This window comes from Saccopteryx leptura, chromosome 2 (genome assembly GCF_036850995.1).
Source record: "Saccopteryx leptura isolate mSacLep1 chromosome 2, mSacLep1_pri_phased_curated, whole genome shotgun sequence".
NCBI lineage: Eukaryota > Metazoa > Chordata > Mammalia > Chiroptera > Emballonuridae > Saccopteryx > Saccopteryx leptura.
The window spans coordinates 383,757,007-383,774,753 of record NC_089504.1 but is presented as its reverse complement, the minus strand read 5'-3'; the positions used below and the strand labels follow the sequence as shown (position 1 = coordinate 383,774,753).

General features: G+C 50.8%; 2 protein-coding genes across 2 annotated transcripts in view; one reads left to right on the top strand and one right to left on the bottom strand.

The window, feature by feature from the left end:
- The window catches only part of GNAZ (G protein subunit alpha z), a 54,357-nt gene extending 51,268 nt beyond the window's left edge, over window positions 1-3,089 (top strand). Inside the window, exon 3 of the mRNA XM_066365532.1 lies at window positions 1,214-3,089. Within this exon, the coding sequence (XP_066221629.1) occupies window positions 1,214-1,558 (345 nt within the window). The 3' untranslated portion in view covers window positions 1,559-3,089. The remainder of the gene's footprint in view (window positions 1-1,213) is intronic.
- RSPH14 (radial spoke head 14 homolog) overlaps window positions 1-17,423 on the bottom strand; it is a 77,450-nt gene extending 60,027 nt beyond the window's left edge. Inside the window, exons 1-4 of the mRNA XM_066365534.1 lie at window positions 17,379-17,423; window positions 16,001-16,258; window positions 14,830-14,932; window positions 10,849-10,967 (exon numbers count right to left, since the gene is read on the bottom strand). Coding sequence (XP_066221631.1) covers window positions 10,849-10,967; window positions 14,830-14,932; window positions 16,001-16,199 — 421 coding nt within the window. The 5' untranslated portion in view covers window positions 16,200-16,258; window positions 17,379-17,423. The remainder of the gene's footprint in view (window positions 1-10,848; window positions 10,968-14,829; window positions 14,933-16,000; window positions 16,259-17,378) is intronic.
- Window positions 17,424-17,747: the final 324 nt, after the last annotated feature.

Here is a 17,747-nt window from a genome sequence, read left to right as displayed (position 1 = left end):
GGTGGATCCTGGTCGGGCGCATGCGGGAGTCTGTCTGACTGTCTCTCCCCGTTTCGAGCTTCAGAAAAATACAAAAAAAAAAGAAGCAATATGGAGCCTGGCCAGGCGGTGGCGCAGTGGATAGAGTGTCGAACTGGAATATGGAGGACACAGGTTCGAGACCCCAAAGTCGCCAGCTTGAGCGCAGGCTCATCTGGTTTGAGCAAGGCTCACCAGCTTGAGCCCAAGGTCACTGGTTCAAGCAAGGGGTCACTCGGTCTGCTGTAGACCCCCCGGTCAAAGCACATATGAGAAATCAATCAATGAACAACTAAGGGACCACAACAAAAAATTGATGTTTCTCATCTCTCTCCCTTCCTGTCTGTCTGTCCCTATCTGTCCCTCTCTCTGACTCTCTGTCTCTGCCACAAAAAAATTTAAAAAGCCATATGGAAATATCTTAAATAACAGTTTTATTGGTTTTTTTTAGGTATTATTTAATATTTTTTCATTAATATTTTAAAACTCTTATAATCTAGTTTTGTGTACCTCTTATTTTTCTTATTTAAGTATTAAATGCATGAAATAAACTATCTTTTGATATATCAGGGTTTTTTTTGTTTTATTGATTAATATTTAGATAGAGGAGAAAGAGAGGGGAGAAGTGGGAAGCATCAACTCACAATAGTAGTTGCTTTCTGTATGTGCCTTGATCAGGCAAGCTAAGGGTTTTGAACCAGCAACCTCAGTGTTCCAGGTCCATGCTTTATCTGCTGCGCCACCACAGATCAGGTGATATTTCTTTTATTATACTTAAAATGGTCATTAGGGCAGAGAACCGGTTGTAAAATTATTTGAATCCCACCACTGGTGCGAGGTTAGCAATGCCCCAGTCCACTAGGCTGAGGGCGGCCAGGCCACAGCCCCAAAACCACATGTTGTCACAGGTGGGGCTCAGAGGAAGGGCTAACGGGAAGAAGAGCTTCTTACAAACATGTGCCAGGCTACCAGGGTTTGGAGGGAGGCGCCAGCCACTTCCAGGGCTCTAGAGCATGGGGGGGGGGGGGACAGTTGAAGACAGTTGGTCTGACAGGAAGGACTTCTCAACAGAAGGACGCTTATGGGGCAGCCACAGGCTGGAAGGTTTTGTGGGGGGCTTCCTCTCAGCAAGGCTGTGGGTCAGGGTCTCTCCTAGCTGCACACCCAGATTAACGCCAGCATGTCCTTCCCTCAGAGCCGAATGGCAGAGAGCCTGCGCCTTTTTGACTCCATCTGCAACAACAACTGGTTCATCAACACCTCACTCATCCTCTTCCTGAACAAGAAGGACCTGCTGGCAGAGAAAATCAGGCGCATCCCGCTCACTGTCTGCTTCCCCGAGTACAAGGGCCAGAACACCTACGAGGAGGCTGCCGTCTACATCCAGCGGCAGTTTGAGGACCTGAACCGCAACAAGGAGACCAAGGAGATCTACTCCCACTTCACCTGCGCCACTGACACCAGTAACATCCAGTTTGTCTTTGATGCAGTGACAGATGTCATCATACAGAACAATCTCAAATACATAGGCCTTTGCTGAGGGGCCAGGCCAGCCCGCCTGCCTGTGACGAAATCCCTGGGGTGTCACACCCCAACTCTACTTGTGCTAGGGAGACCCAGACCAGGGGCAGAAAACAGGGGGCCTGAAGAATGTACCCCCCCCCGCACCTCCACCTCCTTGGCCCCCACATTTCCACAAACATAAATATATATGGATAGATTGCTAGGTAGGTAGACACACGCACTCACACACACAGTCTGGATACAGCAAAGTTCCCCAAAGCAGTAAGTAAGGTCTCTTGAATACTTGAGAAGCTGTCACCAAGTTCCCAAGCCCTTCCCTCCTCCCAAGTTGGCCCTGTCTGCATGGGGGCCCCCCAATGGACTATGGGGAGAGGCGGCCGGGCCACCTGGAGGAGGCCAGCTCAGTCCTAGAATAAGGAGCCTTGCCACTGACCAGGAGCGAGGACCAGAGCTAGTCTGAGCACCTTCCCTGCTGGACACGCCCACCTCTGGCCTACTCGGTACCACGTTCTTCGTTCTGGAACCAGGTGCGAGGCCAGATGACAGCACTAACCAGACCTCCAGCCACTCACAACTCTTTTTAAACAGCTTCAAAATATGCAGCAAAAATCCACACAATAACATGAGTGGCCCGTTTTGTTTCCAACTAGGCCAGCTGGGTTCCAGCTTTTCTTCTACTCATCTGATGTTTTATAAATCAAACCTGGTTTTTCCTCTTTGACATCCTTTTTTTTGGCCAAATTTGTGGTGTTTCGCAGAAAAACAAATACAGACAATTTCAAATGCAGTTGAGTATTCTTTTTTAAATGCAGATTTTCAAAACCTATTTTTTTTTCAGGTGGTCCTTTTTGTGTCTGGCTTGCTGAGTATAACAGTTGTTATCTGGACGAGTCTGTCCCTTGCTCCCGAGCGACGCTGGGGCAACGGCCACCCTGTGGCAGCCTCACAGGGCGGGCAGCGTTGTACATACGCCTGTGCAGCGTCCTCTTGTTACTGGTGCAGTTTCTGCTTCGTTTTTATTTCAGAAAATAAATGTGATGTATTTAAAGAAGGTTCTTCACCCAGGAGCAAATGAACAATAGCTAAGTGTCTTGGTATTTAAAAAGTAAATTATCTGTGGCTTTGCAAGTAGAGGAAGGGGAGGCGAGAGATGGGGCCCTGACCCCCAAACACCCTGCACCTGAGGCTGAGAGCAGCTATGACTCCTGTGAAGGCTCAGCCAGCATTGTAGCCTGAGGAAGGCCCTGCTGGGACCACCAGCTCTGGCCCGTCCTGCCCCAGGGCCCGTGGCACCTGCCACTGTGAAAGGACTTTGGCAGAGGGCCGCGTGTAAATACGAACCCCCACTGCTGCCAAGAGGGAAGACACCGCCAGAGACCTTGCCAAATCTCCTCTCTTCGCCTTCGTTTGGTACCCATGTGTCCAAGGTCACGGCACAGAATCACAGCCAAGGACTTTAAGAGATGGACAGAGGGAAGAGGAGCTGGTATGGTGTGAAAGTCAAAGATTGTCTACTTTAAGAAAATAAAATATCTTGAATGAGCCCAGCTTTGCCCCAGCGTGCTGTGTGTGTGCAGGGCTGACGTCTGGGGAGGGCAGCTGGGGACAACTTCTACCCCGAGGTGCCTTTTAGTCTGCCCCTCCCACACACACACATTTAGGTAAAATCATCTTGAAATGAAGATCAAGAACAAAAAAACCTCAAGAGAGGAAAAAACCTGCAAAAGTGGGGAGTCCTACCAGGCCCCCGTCTCCTGAGGGGCTGAGGGTTGGGGGTGATGCTGGCTCCTGCCCTTCCCTCGTTCCCCAGACCCACCCAGGCTGCACGGTCACCAACTGCTCACACCCTAAAGACACCTCTGCCAGGGTCAGAGTTGTCCCCACAGAGCAGAAGAGGTGCCTGGAAAGTCTGGAGGGTGCATGCAGACAACCCCCAACAGCATAAGCTGAGCCCTGCTGGGCGTGGGAAGGAGGTGGCCCCACAGGTTCCCCCATTGCTGACAGGTCAGGTGCATCTCCATATGGTGGAAAGCACTAATTAGAAGTCAAGGAAGTTTCTTCACCTTGCCCCAGGCTCCTTACAAATCACTCTATTTAACACTCATTACCAAAGAGTCTGTCTACAGTGACCCATTTTTGTGGTTGAGGAAAGGGCCCAAGGTCAAGGTCAGGGAGTGGTAGAGATGTCACCCTCAGGAGGAGCAGCGGGAACGGTGTTTCCTGAGGCCTGGGTCCTCACCTGGCTCTGCCCCTGATCGCTCTGCACCTGAACAGAAGAGGCAGGTCCCATGGGGAGCACTGAGCCACCCTTCATCAACTTCTCACATTCAGGACCTACACAAAGCACTGGGTGAGGGGCGACAGGTGCACACAGGCAGATACGCGGCACTCAGACGCACACACAAAGCTCGCGCTCTACCCCCGCCCCCACCACCCCTGAGCCCACGTGGGGATTCCCTTCACGCCTTCCCACATCACCAAACAGCAAAAGCCCAAGGGGGCTCTTGTATAAGAAGAAATATGTGTGACTTATAATCATTGAGACTTATTTTGTGCTTTTAATGCCAACTGTGAAAAGAGCAGTAATCTCACTATGAGCATCTTTAACCTAAAAATACACAGCGAGAGGGAAATGGGAGGATTCTGCCTTCTCTCCTGCAGAGTCAAAGATGGGAGGAGGCTTCCCGGGGCCTGTGCTCCTCCGCCTGGGTCCTGCCCTCTGATGCAGTCTTTATCTCACCCATTCCTCCTCTCCTGAGCCTGCTGTGACATCCCCTCCTCTCTCCACCCATCCTCCCAGTCTAAGATCCCTCTGTCCCTCGGGCCTCAGGTCCCTGGGCATTAGACATCCGCTCTCTCCTATAGGCTGCCTCTTAGTGCACCCACACCAAGGCGAGGTGGGAAGGGGTGTCTACTGTCTGACCCTCCTCCTTCCTCCTCTGTGCCCTAGCAGTGTCCAGCCTGGGGAAGGCACGAACTGAGCTGAGCTGAAGGCCCAGAAGGCAAATGAGCTCTGGGGTCAGCAGAGGGGATGGCGAGAGAAGGCTAGAGTTGGTGGAAGGCCACCTGAAGGGCAGAGGCCTTCCCTGTGCAGGGGAAGCTGCTCCTATCCCACCTTTTGCAAATGACGAACTCCTCCCAGGTCTGACCACCAGCTCCAACATCCTCTCCCTGGACACACTGAGGAGTGTGGGGTCCAGGGACACTGCTGTCCTCCCCTGCAGCCCGTGCAGCCTCAGTTGATATAGTGGGGAAATGACAGTGTCACAATTACCTCAGCTCCCCTCGATGATGCTGTGATGGCTTACCGCACACTAGGCGCCTCCCACTCCTGGGAAGCTGACAGTTTTGATTCTATTTTACATAAAAGAAAGCAGAGACCCTGAGAAGTGATGACTCCTAACATCATACTCCTAACATCACACAGGGTGTGTAACAAGGGACCCAACGAGGCCTGAGTCTGCAGAGGCTGTGCTGTCTGCCCATACTCCTCAGAGCCACAGAAGGCCCTAGCCATCAAGAACAAGCGGGCATGGGGCGTGGATCCAGCTGGCACAGCAGCAAGTGCTAGGGAGGGGTGCCCTGCACCTCGAGGACAAGGGGGATCACAAGGATGGATGATGCCCTGGTGGACAGGCCTGACCAAGAGATGAGGGGTGTGGGGCTTTGGTGCTGAGTATGTCCTAGGCCAGGTGCCAGCTGGTTCCACACAGCACGTGGCCAGGGTGGACTTGATCTTTTTGGTAATTCCATATGTGTGGGCTGTCCCAAACCACCTGGGACTACTGGGAATATTATGAAAACCTGTGGAGAAGACTGAGAAAGGCCACCTGCCCCAACAGAGCATGGGGACAGACACCAGGACCAGGGCCAGGCTTGACTGGGTCAGACAGGGAAAGGGTCTCCCAGCTGCAGGGGGCAGGTGGATTGGGGAGGTGAAGGGGAAGGAGGCATCTAGCAGAGCAGCAGCTGGGACTCCAGTGGGCAGCGTCACCACTGGAAGTAGTTGTCTTTTGCTAAACCCAGGAAGGGGGCAATTGCTCATCAGTCAGGTTGACAGGGGCCCTGGCACCCCCGCCCTGTCCTGGGACAGATGAGAAAGGAAAGCCCACCCCTCCGGAGCAGCCAGCTCTGCCCTCCACCCTGAGGTTTCAGGCCAGGAGAAGTGGGAGGGGCCGGGACTGCTCTGAGTCGACTCACCAGGCAGAGCTGTGTCCTACGGCCCTAGAGAGTACCCCATTTTGCTCCTACAACGGCCACTCCACCTACACTTCCACTGCCCCTGTGGCCTTAGCTTCCCCTGCGCACAGCCTCCCAGTTTCTCTCCCTAGCCCAGATGGTACATGACTCCAGGGATGTCCTCCAGCACTTCAGAACTACCAGAGTCAAGCCTGTGTCCAGACATCACCCCTGTTGTGCCCTGTCCCTCCAAGGCCACGGTCAGAAAGCGGAGCCAAGGGGGCCTGGGCATGACCAGAGGCTCTGGTAGAGGGACACTTCCCAAGTCCCCCACCCCCCACCCCAGGCTGCTTAGCTGCACCAAGTCCAGTCACAGAAGAATCCTAAGTTTCAGCATTGGAGCTGAAGCCCTGGCCACAAAAAGAGACAACTTTCCTCCGGAATTGCAGATGGGCACGCAGGGGAGCTTGGACTTGCAGCCTCTAGGTGGCATTTGCCTCTGCAATCTTGGTTTCTCCTTGACTCAACAGGCGTCACCCTGAGGCCCCAGATCACAGCGGGGCCCAGTCCAGCTGTCATCAGTCCTGTGGCGCCCACTGCCGGTTACTTTGGGAAACCACACAGTAAGCCAGGTTCTATCTAGTGCAAGGACTCAGAGGAAAGACCTCCATTCTCGCCCCAGACACCCCAACACATTTGTCAAACAAATGAAGGGGTGAATAAGTGAATTGCAGCATGAAAATAACCAACAAATGATCTTTTAAAATATGGCATAAAACCCATTCAACAACAACCAATAGTTGTTGAGTGCCAGCCACATGCCAAGCACTCCACTGGGGACAGAAGGTGCCTTCCAGGGTGGCCGTTGATAGAAAACCCATACTAGTGACCACCAGTATGAGAGCTGGCTGGGCCTCGAGTGCAGACCATCCCAGCCAAACCACGCATGCTCCCAGGCTACCTGTCATTTCATTGCCCATGCTCAGTGATGAAACTCAGGTTCCAACAGACTTTGCTACTACCCAAAATCACCGCTGATAAGAGCGGAGCCTCTGAAACAGGTGACCTCAGCCCACCCGAAGGCCCAGCAAGCACACCCCAAGGACACTGGCATACACAGAAGTTACAGCACTCAGAGCCCCACCCCACCACCACCAGACAGACCTCCTGGGGTGCCCACCTCACTGTGTGTCTCCCACCCTTCCTCCCTCCAGCTAGCATGTTCCAGGCCTCCCTCCTGGAAACATCACAGACAATGAGCAGCACTCAGGAAATCCTGTAATAAAGGCAGAGACTCACCACTCAGGCCCCCGAGAAGGCTTGTCAGGACCACAGCCCCCCTACCCCTAATGGTACACCCAGAGCATGTCAATTCCAGAAAATTTTACAGGGAGAAGATGCAGGCGGCAGGGCCTGTCCACTGGAACACAGGCTACATAGCACCTTTGTAATTAAGGCAGTGCTGGCCTGGCAAGGACTAGACAAAACGACCTGGACAGACAGGCAAAAGTTCGTTCCAGGGACCTCCACGAGTTAAATGTGAAAAGCAGAACTCTTACGCTTTCAGAAGAAAATATGGCCGAATATCTTCATGAGTTCTTAAATAGCACCAAATTCTCTTAAATAGCACCCCCCCCAAGGAAATAAAACACAAAAAGATTGATGAAACTGACTTATATTCAAATGGAAACCTACTGAACCACTGAGTAAACAAAAAACAGTGAAGGTTCGATTCCCGGCCAGGGCACACAGGAGAAGCGCCCATCTGCTTCTCCACCCCTCCTCCTCTCCTTCCTCTCTGTCTCTCTCTTCCCCTCCCGCAGCCAAGGCTCCATTGGAGCAAAGATGGCCTGGGCGCTGGGGATGGCTCCTTGGCCTCTGCCCCAGGCGCTGGAGTGGCTCTGGTCGCAACAGAGCGATGCCCCGGAGGGGCAGAGCATCGCCCCCTGGTGGGCAGAGCGTTGCCCCCTGGTGGGCATGCCGGGTGGATCCCGGTCGGGCGCATGCGGGAGTCTGTCTGACTGTCTCTCCCCGTTTCCAGCTTCAGAAAAATTAAAAAAAAAAAAAAAAAAAAACAGTGAAAAGCCACAGCATTCACCTGGTAACTGGTATTTCCACTGTGTGTAACCCACAAAGGGTTGGAACCCAGGATAAATGAAACACTCCCTCAAATCAGTAAGAAATGGAAAAGACGATCCAACGAATGGGCTGAGGCTCCCAGGAGGCACTGGGCAGGAGAGGAGAGCAAGGCTGTGTGTCAGAGAAAAGATGCCCCCTCCCCTGGTTACAGAGACAACCAAGCCACACAACAGTGACGCGGCACAGCGTGCCACTAGGTTGCTGGCTAAGATGCAGTTGGGTGGGTTTGGAAGCACAGGCAATATCTGGCCAAGCTGAAGGCTTGCATTCTCCCTGCCCAACGACACTCTCCTCCAGCTGAGCCACTCAATGCTCAGGAGCAGACACAACCGTGTGCCTGTCAACCAGGCAGGGGTGAGTATATTGCATGTAAGTATACATCCAAACACCAAAAGGGCATGGCACAGTTTTGTCGTAAGTAAATAGACCCCACGACATGGTACGCATAAATCTCAAAATTATAACATTACATTTTTTAAGTAGCAAAGAGATACAGACAACAAGATCCGTGTACATAGAATTAGAAAACATGCAAGGAAAGATCTATATCTAATTACATCTGTGGTAAAAAAAATAATAAAGATGTGTGTTGGTGATATAGTCCCCAAAGTACCTCCCTGGTAGCTCTAGGGAGGGCAGAAGGAGGGGGGCTGAATGGAGGAGTTTAACAGAGGGGTATGGACTGTATTTTTTTTTTTGTTTCTGGGAAAGAGAGACAGAAAAGGAGAGAGATAAGAAGTATCAACTCATAGTGGCGGCTCTTTAGTTGTTCGTTTATTGCTTCTCATTCATGCTTTGACTGAGGGGCTCCAGCTGAGCCAGTGAACCCTTGCTTAAGCCAGTGACCTTGGGCTCAAGCCAGCGACCTTTGGGCTTCAAACCAGTGACCATGGGATCATGTCAATAATCCCACGCTCAACCCTGGTGGGTGTGCCAGGTGGATCCCGGTCGGGCGCATGCGGGAGTCTGTCTGACTGTCTCTCCCCATTTCCAGCTTCAGAAAAATACAAAAAATAAAAATAAAAATAATAATAATCCCACGCTCAAGCCAGCCACCCTGTGCTCAAGCGGTGAACCTGCGCTCAAGCCGAATGAGTCTGCACTCAAGCTGGCGACCTCGGGGTTTTGAACCTGGGACCTCAGCATCCCAGATCAATGTTTTATCCACTGTGCCACCACCAGTCAGGCGTATTTTTTTTTAAACAAGAATCTCAAGCACATATTAAATATGGTAGAGTGTTAACATTTAGCAAAGCTGAGTTATGGTACTTGACGTTCATTATCATTGTCTGTCTACTTATCTGAATGCTTTATAGGTTCCTGCATAGTGAGCACAGGGCTCAGCCCCAAGCACTGCCCCTTCAGAGAGACACCCCAATATCCCAGGGCCTCTCAACCATGGCCACACATGAAAATCAGCCAAGGTCCACTTAAGAAAGGTGTATACGGGTCCCCATCCTCAGATCCCCACAGATGATTCTGCCCGCAGGTGGTCTTTTTAAAAGACCAGCAGGGAATTCTGCTGTCCAGCCTAGCATGTTCCCCCACATGCTCTGCTCCATCAGGCCTGCCTCGCTGCCCCTAGCCCCACCGCCATTTCCTTCTAGGACCTTAACACAGGGAGTGCTCACAACTGGCCTTGAACGTATACACGGCTCACTTCATGGGGGGCAGGGGGCGCTGTGACATGCTTGGTGAGCTTCTTCTCACTTGACCCTTGCTTCAGGCCTCGAGGTGGGTATTATCAGCTTCATTTCAGAGATAAGGAAATAGCCTATCCAGGGGCACTCAGAGAACGAGGGGCAGGGCAGAAGGAACCCAGGTCTGTTTGACTCCTGGGCCACAACATCTGTCTGTCTGCCTTAGGACATTCTCTGAAAGGCCTGATATCATACCCCTTTGCATGAACTCCTCATTTTAAATGCTCATTGCATCATGTGCTGGGACAGATGTCAATCGGACACAAATCTCAGCCCGCGGGTGGCCATTACCCTGGACTCTGCTTCTAATTGGGGAGGGGGCGGACATCAGGCCAGGGGCAGAGTGGGCTTTTAGGGCAGGCCTTTTTAATCCTTAAAAGCATGTTATGACATTTTACTGAAGAGGATATTTACAGGGTTATGATCACCAGGGAAATACAAATTAAAACAAAAAATGAGAACTACCACTCACCAAAATAGCTAAAATAAAGACAGGAAAGGTCAAGTGTGCGCAAAACTAGTGCCCTGGAACTCCTATCTCCTGGTGGAAGTGTAAATTGGTATAATCATTTTCGAAAGCCATTTGTAGTCACTTCTAAAGCTGAATATAAACTTATCTTATGCCCAGCAATTCTCTTCCTAGGTATATCTTGAAAGAAATATATACAATATCCATCATAAGACATTTATAAGATTATTTATAGCCATTCTATTCTTGGTATCCATTAACGAGAAACAAATTCAAATGTCCATTGGCAACAGTGGATGATGAACTATATTATTTAATGGGTAAATACACTGTAGTATACTTATATAATGTGACTACCATACTCCAGTGCAAATCAACAAAAATCAGTAACACATAACATACGTGGATCCAGAGAGAAAATGTTGAGCAAAAGGAGTGAGAAACACAACAGTCCTGGCTATATGTTTCCTCTTATGTACAGTTTTAAAAGACGCATAAACTGATCTATGGTCTTATAAATCGGAGATACTGTTTGCCTTTGGGTGAGGGTAGTAACTGGTAGGGGGCATGTGGGAAGTTTCTGGAGAGCAGGGGATACTCCATATATGTCATGATCTGGGCAATGGTTCTGCACATGTTCCCTTAAATTAATGAACATAATTTAATTAAATGTTCATGTATGATTGATGCCTTTTTGTACCTTAATAAAGCATTACTTTCATAAAAATGTGCCCTAGACGATGCTCTGCAGCACGGTACACGCCGGAGCCGGGAAGGAGACGAGACGGAGGGGCTGCTGAGCGCCCACTGTGAGCCTACCTGAAGGCAGCTGGGCCAGGTGCTTGTACACCAAGTGCAGGTTCTCCCGGCAGGCTGTCAGGGGGTCGCTCAGCAGGAAAGACAGGGCGGCGATGATGCCATGCTCCAGAAAGCCTTCTCTGGGGAAGAGAAGTCAGATTTAGACACAACTAAGACCAAGCATGGAGAGGACGCAGGAAGAAGGAGAAGCCAGTTGCCCACCCTCACCCCCACCTGGATTCTGAACTCGTGCTGGCTGGTGCAGACCACATCCTTCTGGCTTCCTGAGAGAAGACAAAGGCCCGAAGTGGACAGCATGTTATGGATTCCCTCTAGGCTGTGAGAGGGAATGGGGTTTGTGTGGCGGTAGAAAGAGCCACAGCTCTGCCCCTTCCTGGCTAGGACTCCAACTCCGGTGCTTTGTGCCCTGATCCTTCCCTTCACTCCTCTGAGCCCAGTCCCATCATTTGTAAAATGGGAAGAGGCAGCAGAAGCTCGTAACTGACCTCCTCTGAACTGCCCACCCGCCCAGCACTGATGCTCCAGGACACTGAGCCACTCGATGCCCCTCCCTCCTCTCCCAGCTGAGTTGCCAGCTTCCTGGCAGCCAGCTGCTTGCCTCTGAGCCTGTGTACGCCTGTTATCCCTGTTGCGATAATTATATAAGTTAATTAAATATTAGGTAAGCCAATTAGATAAGATAGTTTTCTTATGAAAACCAAGTTGAATGCTTTGGGAAGACTCAAAAGCGAATCTCTAAAAATGAGTGAGATGATTGTAAAAGACTCTAGAAGGTTTTTGCATACAGATTACTTCATTAATGTCTGAGTTCTTGCTCTACTTTAAAGAAACCAAAGCTGCAAATTAGATGAGGTTACAGGTATGGTTTAAGCCCAGAGGATGATGGAAAACACCAATCAGTGGGCCCACATCCAAGAGGAGGCCTGGGTGGCACACAGGGATTGGTGAGTGCCCAACCATTTGTGTTTTGGGTTAAAATGGACTGTTTAAAGGGAATGTATGGTTTCTCCAAGTCCTGGCTTTTTAACCATTTCTTTTGATTAAATATCTAATTGCTAGACCCAATCTCATCTGTCAAGAGGACTTCTGAAATCACATCTTTTGGGGCTAGGTTCAATAATAAGTGAGAACTTGGTGTGAGGCCCCTGCCCAGTGCCCAGCACACAGGAAGTGCCCAACCAAACCGTGTTTCTGCCACGTTGGCCAGGACTGAACCACATGGGGAGTTCTCGATTATTCTTAGGGAATAAAATAACAGTGGAACACCCAAGCTGCAGGGGCCTTGCCTGACTAACTGGCATGAGGTGTCTCAGCCTCTTCAGCCCACACCCAGTTTCCCACCCCGGGCCACTCCTGCCTTGTAAATCCACTGTTTGTCATTAGGGCACCTGCCCCACTCACCAGCAGGCAAGCAAGAGAGGGGCAGGGGGAGCCAGGCCACCCAAGGCTCTGCTGTGTGTGAGCTATCATACTGGCGAACTCCTCAAAGTGATAAGATGCCAAGTCCCAGGCTTCCACCCTGATCCCCCTGCTGTCACTGCCTGTATGGGCACAAGAGGACAGAAGGGTTTCAACATGGGCAGTAACTCAGCACGTGATGTGCTCTGAGAGCTCCTGGCTTTAGTTATGTCGCCACTGAACCCAGGGTGAACTTCAGAAGCTGGTCCCAGTTAGTTTTGTCCCTTTGTATTCTTTGTCCAACGTGATGTAGTGGAGAGAGCCAGGGTTTGGGCCTCCCGGGCCCTGACCACGAGTTGCCTTGCTCAGGTCAGTGGGAGGGACAGCAGGGAACACTGCAGGAGTGTGGGGCTAGGACGCATCAGATCAGTGACAGTTTCTTCACCAACTCTACCCGGATATCCTGGCCGCAGATGGGAAACCTCCTCTCCCTGCCCAGACCGCCTAGTGCCGGTAAACAAACCTATCATCCCTTCACTAGGCTGATAGTTTCTTTATAGTTGCCCAAGTTCAAACATCTCTCCTCTCAGCATCTATCACGCCTCACTGAGGGTTACTATGTAATAATGTCCATATCAGGTCTAGAGAGAGAAAAGAGGAGAGGGAAGACTGAGTGCTTCCCTCCTCTGTGTCCCTGAGATATTAAAGCACCATCCCTAGGTCTGTCACAGATCAGTACAGTCAGACTCTACCAAGAGTCTTGCTGGGACACAGAGCAGGAGAGGGTGGACCTCCGACACCCCAGGCCAGGGCTCCCACCGCTGCCCACCGCTCTATCCCCTGCACCAGTCTGCCCTTCCCGGTACATGTGAATTTGCAGGGTTGGTTTCTTTAAAGTAGAGCAAAAACTCAGAAACATTAATAAAGGAATTTGCGTGCTAAAAGCTTCCAGAATCTTTTACAATCATTCCACTTTTTTAAAAGACTCATTTTGGAGTCTCACTCTGGTACCACCTTCCCACATGGACCCCCGTTCATAGCGATTGCACACGGGATCGGGCTAACTAGCCACATCTCCTTCTAGGGGCCAGAAATTAGATCCTGGAGAGGAGTCAGGAAGGTCAAGGGGACTGAGGGACTAAGGTAGCCGTCTGTGGGAGTGGGAGGCAGCAATCCCCAGAGAAAGGAGTGGCCACCCAGATCAATGTGGGGCAGACATTTCCAAGGCTTCCCCACGCTGAGCACTTCAAGTGTATTGACCCCTTTAACTCCCTGTCTCACGAGCAGGTGCAGATGAGGACAATGAGGCACAGAAGGTTTGTGGAGAAACAGGACTGAGAGACCTTCAGTTTTGTGAGACACACTGACTCCCTTGAAAGGATATGAAGCTTCTTTGAAGGGGCGTCTGTTGTTTACAACAAACATGCTCACAACAGTGAACAAGCACCCTGTCCCTGTGGTGTCCTCTGATCACTGTTACCATCACTTTTCCTCCTTCCTTGCTGGGTATGTCACAGTAGGCAGCGGTCTCAGATAGGGCTTGGGGGATCTTTGTGATTTTTGGATCTGTTTTTAATACAAAGTAAAACTAGTGATTCCAGGTTAAGAGGGTAAACTGTGGCCCTGGCCGGTTGGCTCAGCGGTAGAGCGTCGGCCTAGCGTGCGGAGGACCCGGGTTCGATTCCCGGCCAGGGCATACAGGAGAAGCGCCCATTTGCTTCTCCACCCCTCCGCCGTGCCTTCCTCTCTATCTCTCTCTTCCCCTCCCGCAGCCAAGGCTCCATTGGAGCAAAGATGGCCCGGGTGCTGGGGATGGCTCTGTGGCCTCTGCCTCAGGTGCTAGAGTGGCTCTGGTCGCAACATGGCGACCCCCAGGATGGGCAGAGCATCGCCCCCTGGTGGGCAGAGCGTAGCTCCTGGTGGGCGTGCCGGGTGGATCCGGTCGGGCGCATGCGGGAGTCTGTCTGACTGTCTCTCCCTGTTTCCAGCTTCAGAAAAATGCAAAAAAAAAAAAAAAAAAATAGAGGGTAAACTGCGGTGTTATGGAAAAGCACCTCCAATCCCCTCCCCACAAACTGCTAACGTAATTACTACATGGGCCACTTTTTTAGTATAAAATTCAAAGCTGTGCCTACACTGGAAAGGGACATTTCCAGGTGCCAGAAACTTAGAACCTTGGTGTCATGAGCAGGGGTTGAAGCCACCAGCCCAGACCAGGTATGCACTCTGAGGCTGGTGTCTTAACACCTATGGGGACAGGAGCCAAAGCCATAGGCTCTGACGGAGTCTGGGAGAGGGAACTGGACTCCCCATAAAGAGTCGAGAAAAAGCTTAAATTGTTGCAGGTGTGGGGCTTGAACTTTCTTTCCACCTTCAAAGGGGAAAGCTCAGAGCTGGAAACCGAATACAGGGCTCCATTAGACCCCACAGATGCAACCATAACCTGTTCTGGCCAAAGAGAATTCCCGCTGAGGAACTGTATTACAGACAAATTCAGAGCACTCAAGGTCATTCAAAGCATGCCACCCAGGGGTGGGATGTAGCTCCAAAGCTTGGCATTGGTTTCCATAAACAGCAGCGCACCTGCCCACGTTGTGGGTCGCCATGATGTACAGCACCTCAGTGGCCTTGATCCGTACCACGTGGTTGGTATCCTTCAGCAATGCTTTCAGGCTCTCCAGGCAGCCTGCAAGGCAGAAACACCTTTGAACATTTATCAATCTCAACATTCAATGAACCAGAAGTCACAGGTAAGCCAACATCAGGCAACCAAGATTATCAGAGGTTCTGCCACTTTGGGGCATGGGGGAATCATTGGAGTTAGGAAGTATTCCAGGGTCACTATAGGCAGCAATGTGTGCTCACACCCAGGGATCATTTCATCTAACCCCCTCGTGAATCTCCCTACACACTTCCGACCAGTGCTTTCTTCTCTCTCAGTCTGCCGCAGGGTTAAGAAAATGGCCTCTGCACTTGGAGAGACCGGAATCCAATTGCAGCTCTAACCCAAACTAGTCATGCACCCTTGAATGGGTTACACCTAGGGATGCTGGGCCAAGTAAACAAAAATCCTGCTTCATTTATTTATCAGGCCACCCTAGCCTCATACCCCTTGTCTGCACCTTGGTTTTCTTACCTGTTGGTTGAGAATGCTCCTTCCCTCCCAGGGTAGGTGCTATGAGAATTAAGATAACATGAACACAGCATGTGGGGTGGTGCTGGCCCAGAGTCAGGCTCATTAAACAGCAACCCTTATTCCTGAAGTTCCACCAGGTGTTCAACTCCATGCTAGGACCACCGCCAACTCTGAAATTAAATCAGCCCTGCAGCTAAGTCTGGAGGGAGAAGCGGCAGTTCACTCATCATGTACCTGATCTGGGAAAGGTGTGGCCATGCCACTAAAATCACCTCAACTTTTATTTTGGTAATTAGGAAAGTGGGAAACAAGGGATAGAGGTCCAGATACCATGAGGTTTCAACAGGGCATGTGCCTATCTTTTGTGACAGCCTTGTGGATAAGACAGATAAACAGGGCTATTTGGTGGATTTGTGGCCACTTGGTCAAGCCATAACAGAGAAGACTGGTTTGCAGCTCTGGGTCAGCTGATGAGGGGTGTCCTGCAAGGACTGACTAGCCAGCTGGGAGTGATGCTGTGAAGGGACCAGGTCACCTCAGTTCCTCCCACTGCAAGCTACTCTGTGTCTGTCTATCCATACCCCAGTCATGATCATGTGAGCTCTGGGACACTCTTACCTATACTGATGGCCACATAGACGTGCTCGGGGTCGTGCATGAGGTCACACAGAGCCATGAGGGCTTTCTGCCTCGTCAGCAGGTCCTCTGACTGCAGCTCCTCATTCAGCTTGGGCAGGGCCCGACAACCATAGGCAATGGCAGCCTGGGTGGGGTTGATGTTGGGGGGAAGGTACATAGAGATCCGGGTGTGGGCCATCTTTCCACACCTGCAGAAGGCGACTCTCTAGCTTTCAAAATGAAGCTCTGTGGAAACCACTGATTAAAAGAACCCAAAAAGTTGTCATTAGTACTACTGTGATTTAGAAGCTACTTCTCATTTGAGCTTCAAAACTGTAAGTGCAGCTGGATGGATAGTCTTACAGCCATTTTACAGATGAGCAAACTGAGGCTGACAGCAATGAATGGATCTGCTCAAGGTCATAATGAAGGTAAGTAGCAGCTCAAACTGCAAACTCCAGAGCTCTCCTATGCTTAACAATAGAAGAAACCACCCATGCTTTATTAATATGGTCATTGATTTAGTGCTTATCTTGTGCCAGCAATATCTAGTATCTAAATTGACTACCCCAGAAGAAGGAAACTTGTGTTATCCTCATTTTACAAAGGAGGAAGTTGATGTTTTGGGACAAGGAGCTTGATGTAGGAAACAACTGGTAAGGGTAGGAGCCAACATTCAAATCAGGGTCCAGCTCATTAATCCATCAGGGACCATATTCAGATGCTTCTGACAAATCCACAAAAGAGGAATACAGAAGAAATTACAGTTAAAAGGGTTAAAAAGTGAATTATTTTTATTACACTCAAACTTTGAGCAACTATAGGCGGTGTGGCTTAGTATTAAGAACAGGCTCCAGACCCAGGCCATGGGTGGCCATTGACAATTTCTGCAGAATTTGTATCTTTCTGCAGCTGCAAAAGAGACTTGGTAATAGCACCTCCTCTCCTCCCTCCCAGAGTTAGCATGTTAACTGATGCTCATGAGCCTAGCACACCAGGGCTCCAGCTATGTTGGCTGTGGTGGTTGTTGTGGTGGGTATTGCTGCCAGCCATCAGTGGCAGTGGCAGGCCTCAACCTAGTAGGATTCCACTCCAGTTAAAGAAGTGCACCGAACTCTGATCCTGGGCACCAGCTGACAAGGGGAGGCCTACGGCCCCGCTGGGAGGGACGCAGCCATTTCTGATTTGGGCTCCCCTTGAAGGGAACGGTGGGGCCCTGGGGACAGGGGCTTGCCCTCTTCTAATGATCATGAGCTGAGGGAGACCAGACGCGGATGAGAGAGCCTTGGGGTGTGAGGACGCGGGACCCGTGTGAGCCGGGATGGATGGGTCTGGGAACCCCCTGTCTTGGACCCCTGTACCGTCTCCGCCGGCTCACCTGCCTCAGCGTGCTCGGTCCCCGTAGTGCGCGCCCGTTGCCAGGCGACCTGGTTGCCAGGCAACTCAAGCGGTGCCGCATCGCCGCTCTCTGCACACCTAACGCCCACCGCGCAGGCGCGAACAGTCCCAGTCTGGGGCCGGCTGTAAAGAAGGGACGATGAAACTTTACAGGGTGACTCTGGTGAACAAAAGCGGCTCAGCTTCTTTCATGGCACATAAGGGAAGGGAAATGGATGTGTAAGCTTTCTCTGTACTAAACATTTTGCATGTCTGTGATCCTTAGAGTAACACCATGACGTGATAACATTTTACAGTTTATAGACAGGAACCTTAGAGGTTTTTTAGAAGCTTGCCAAAATCACACAGG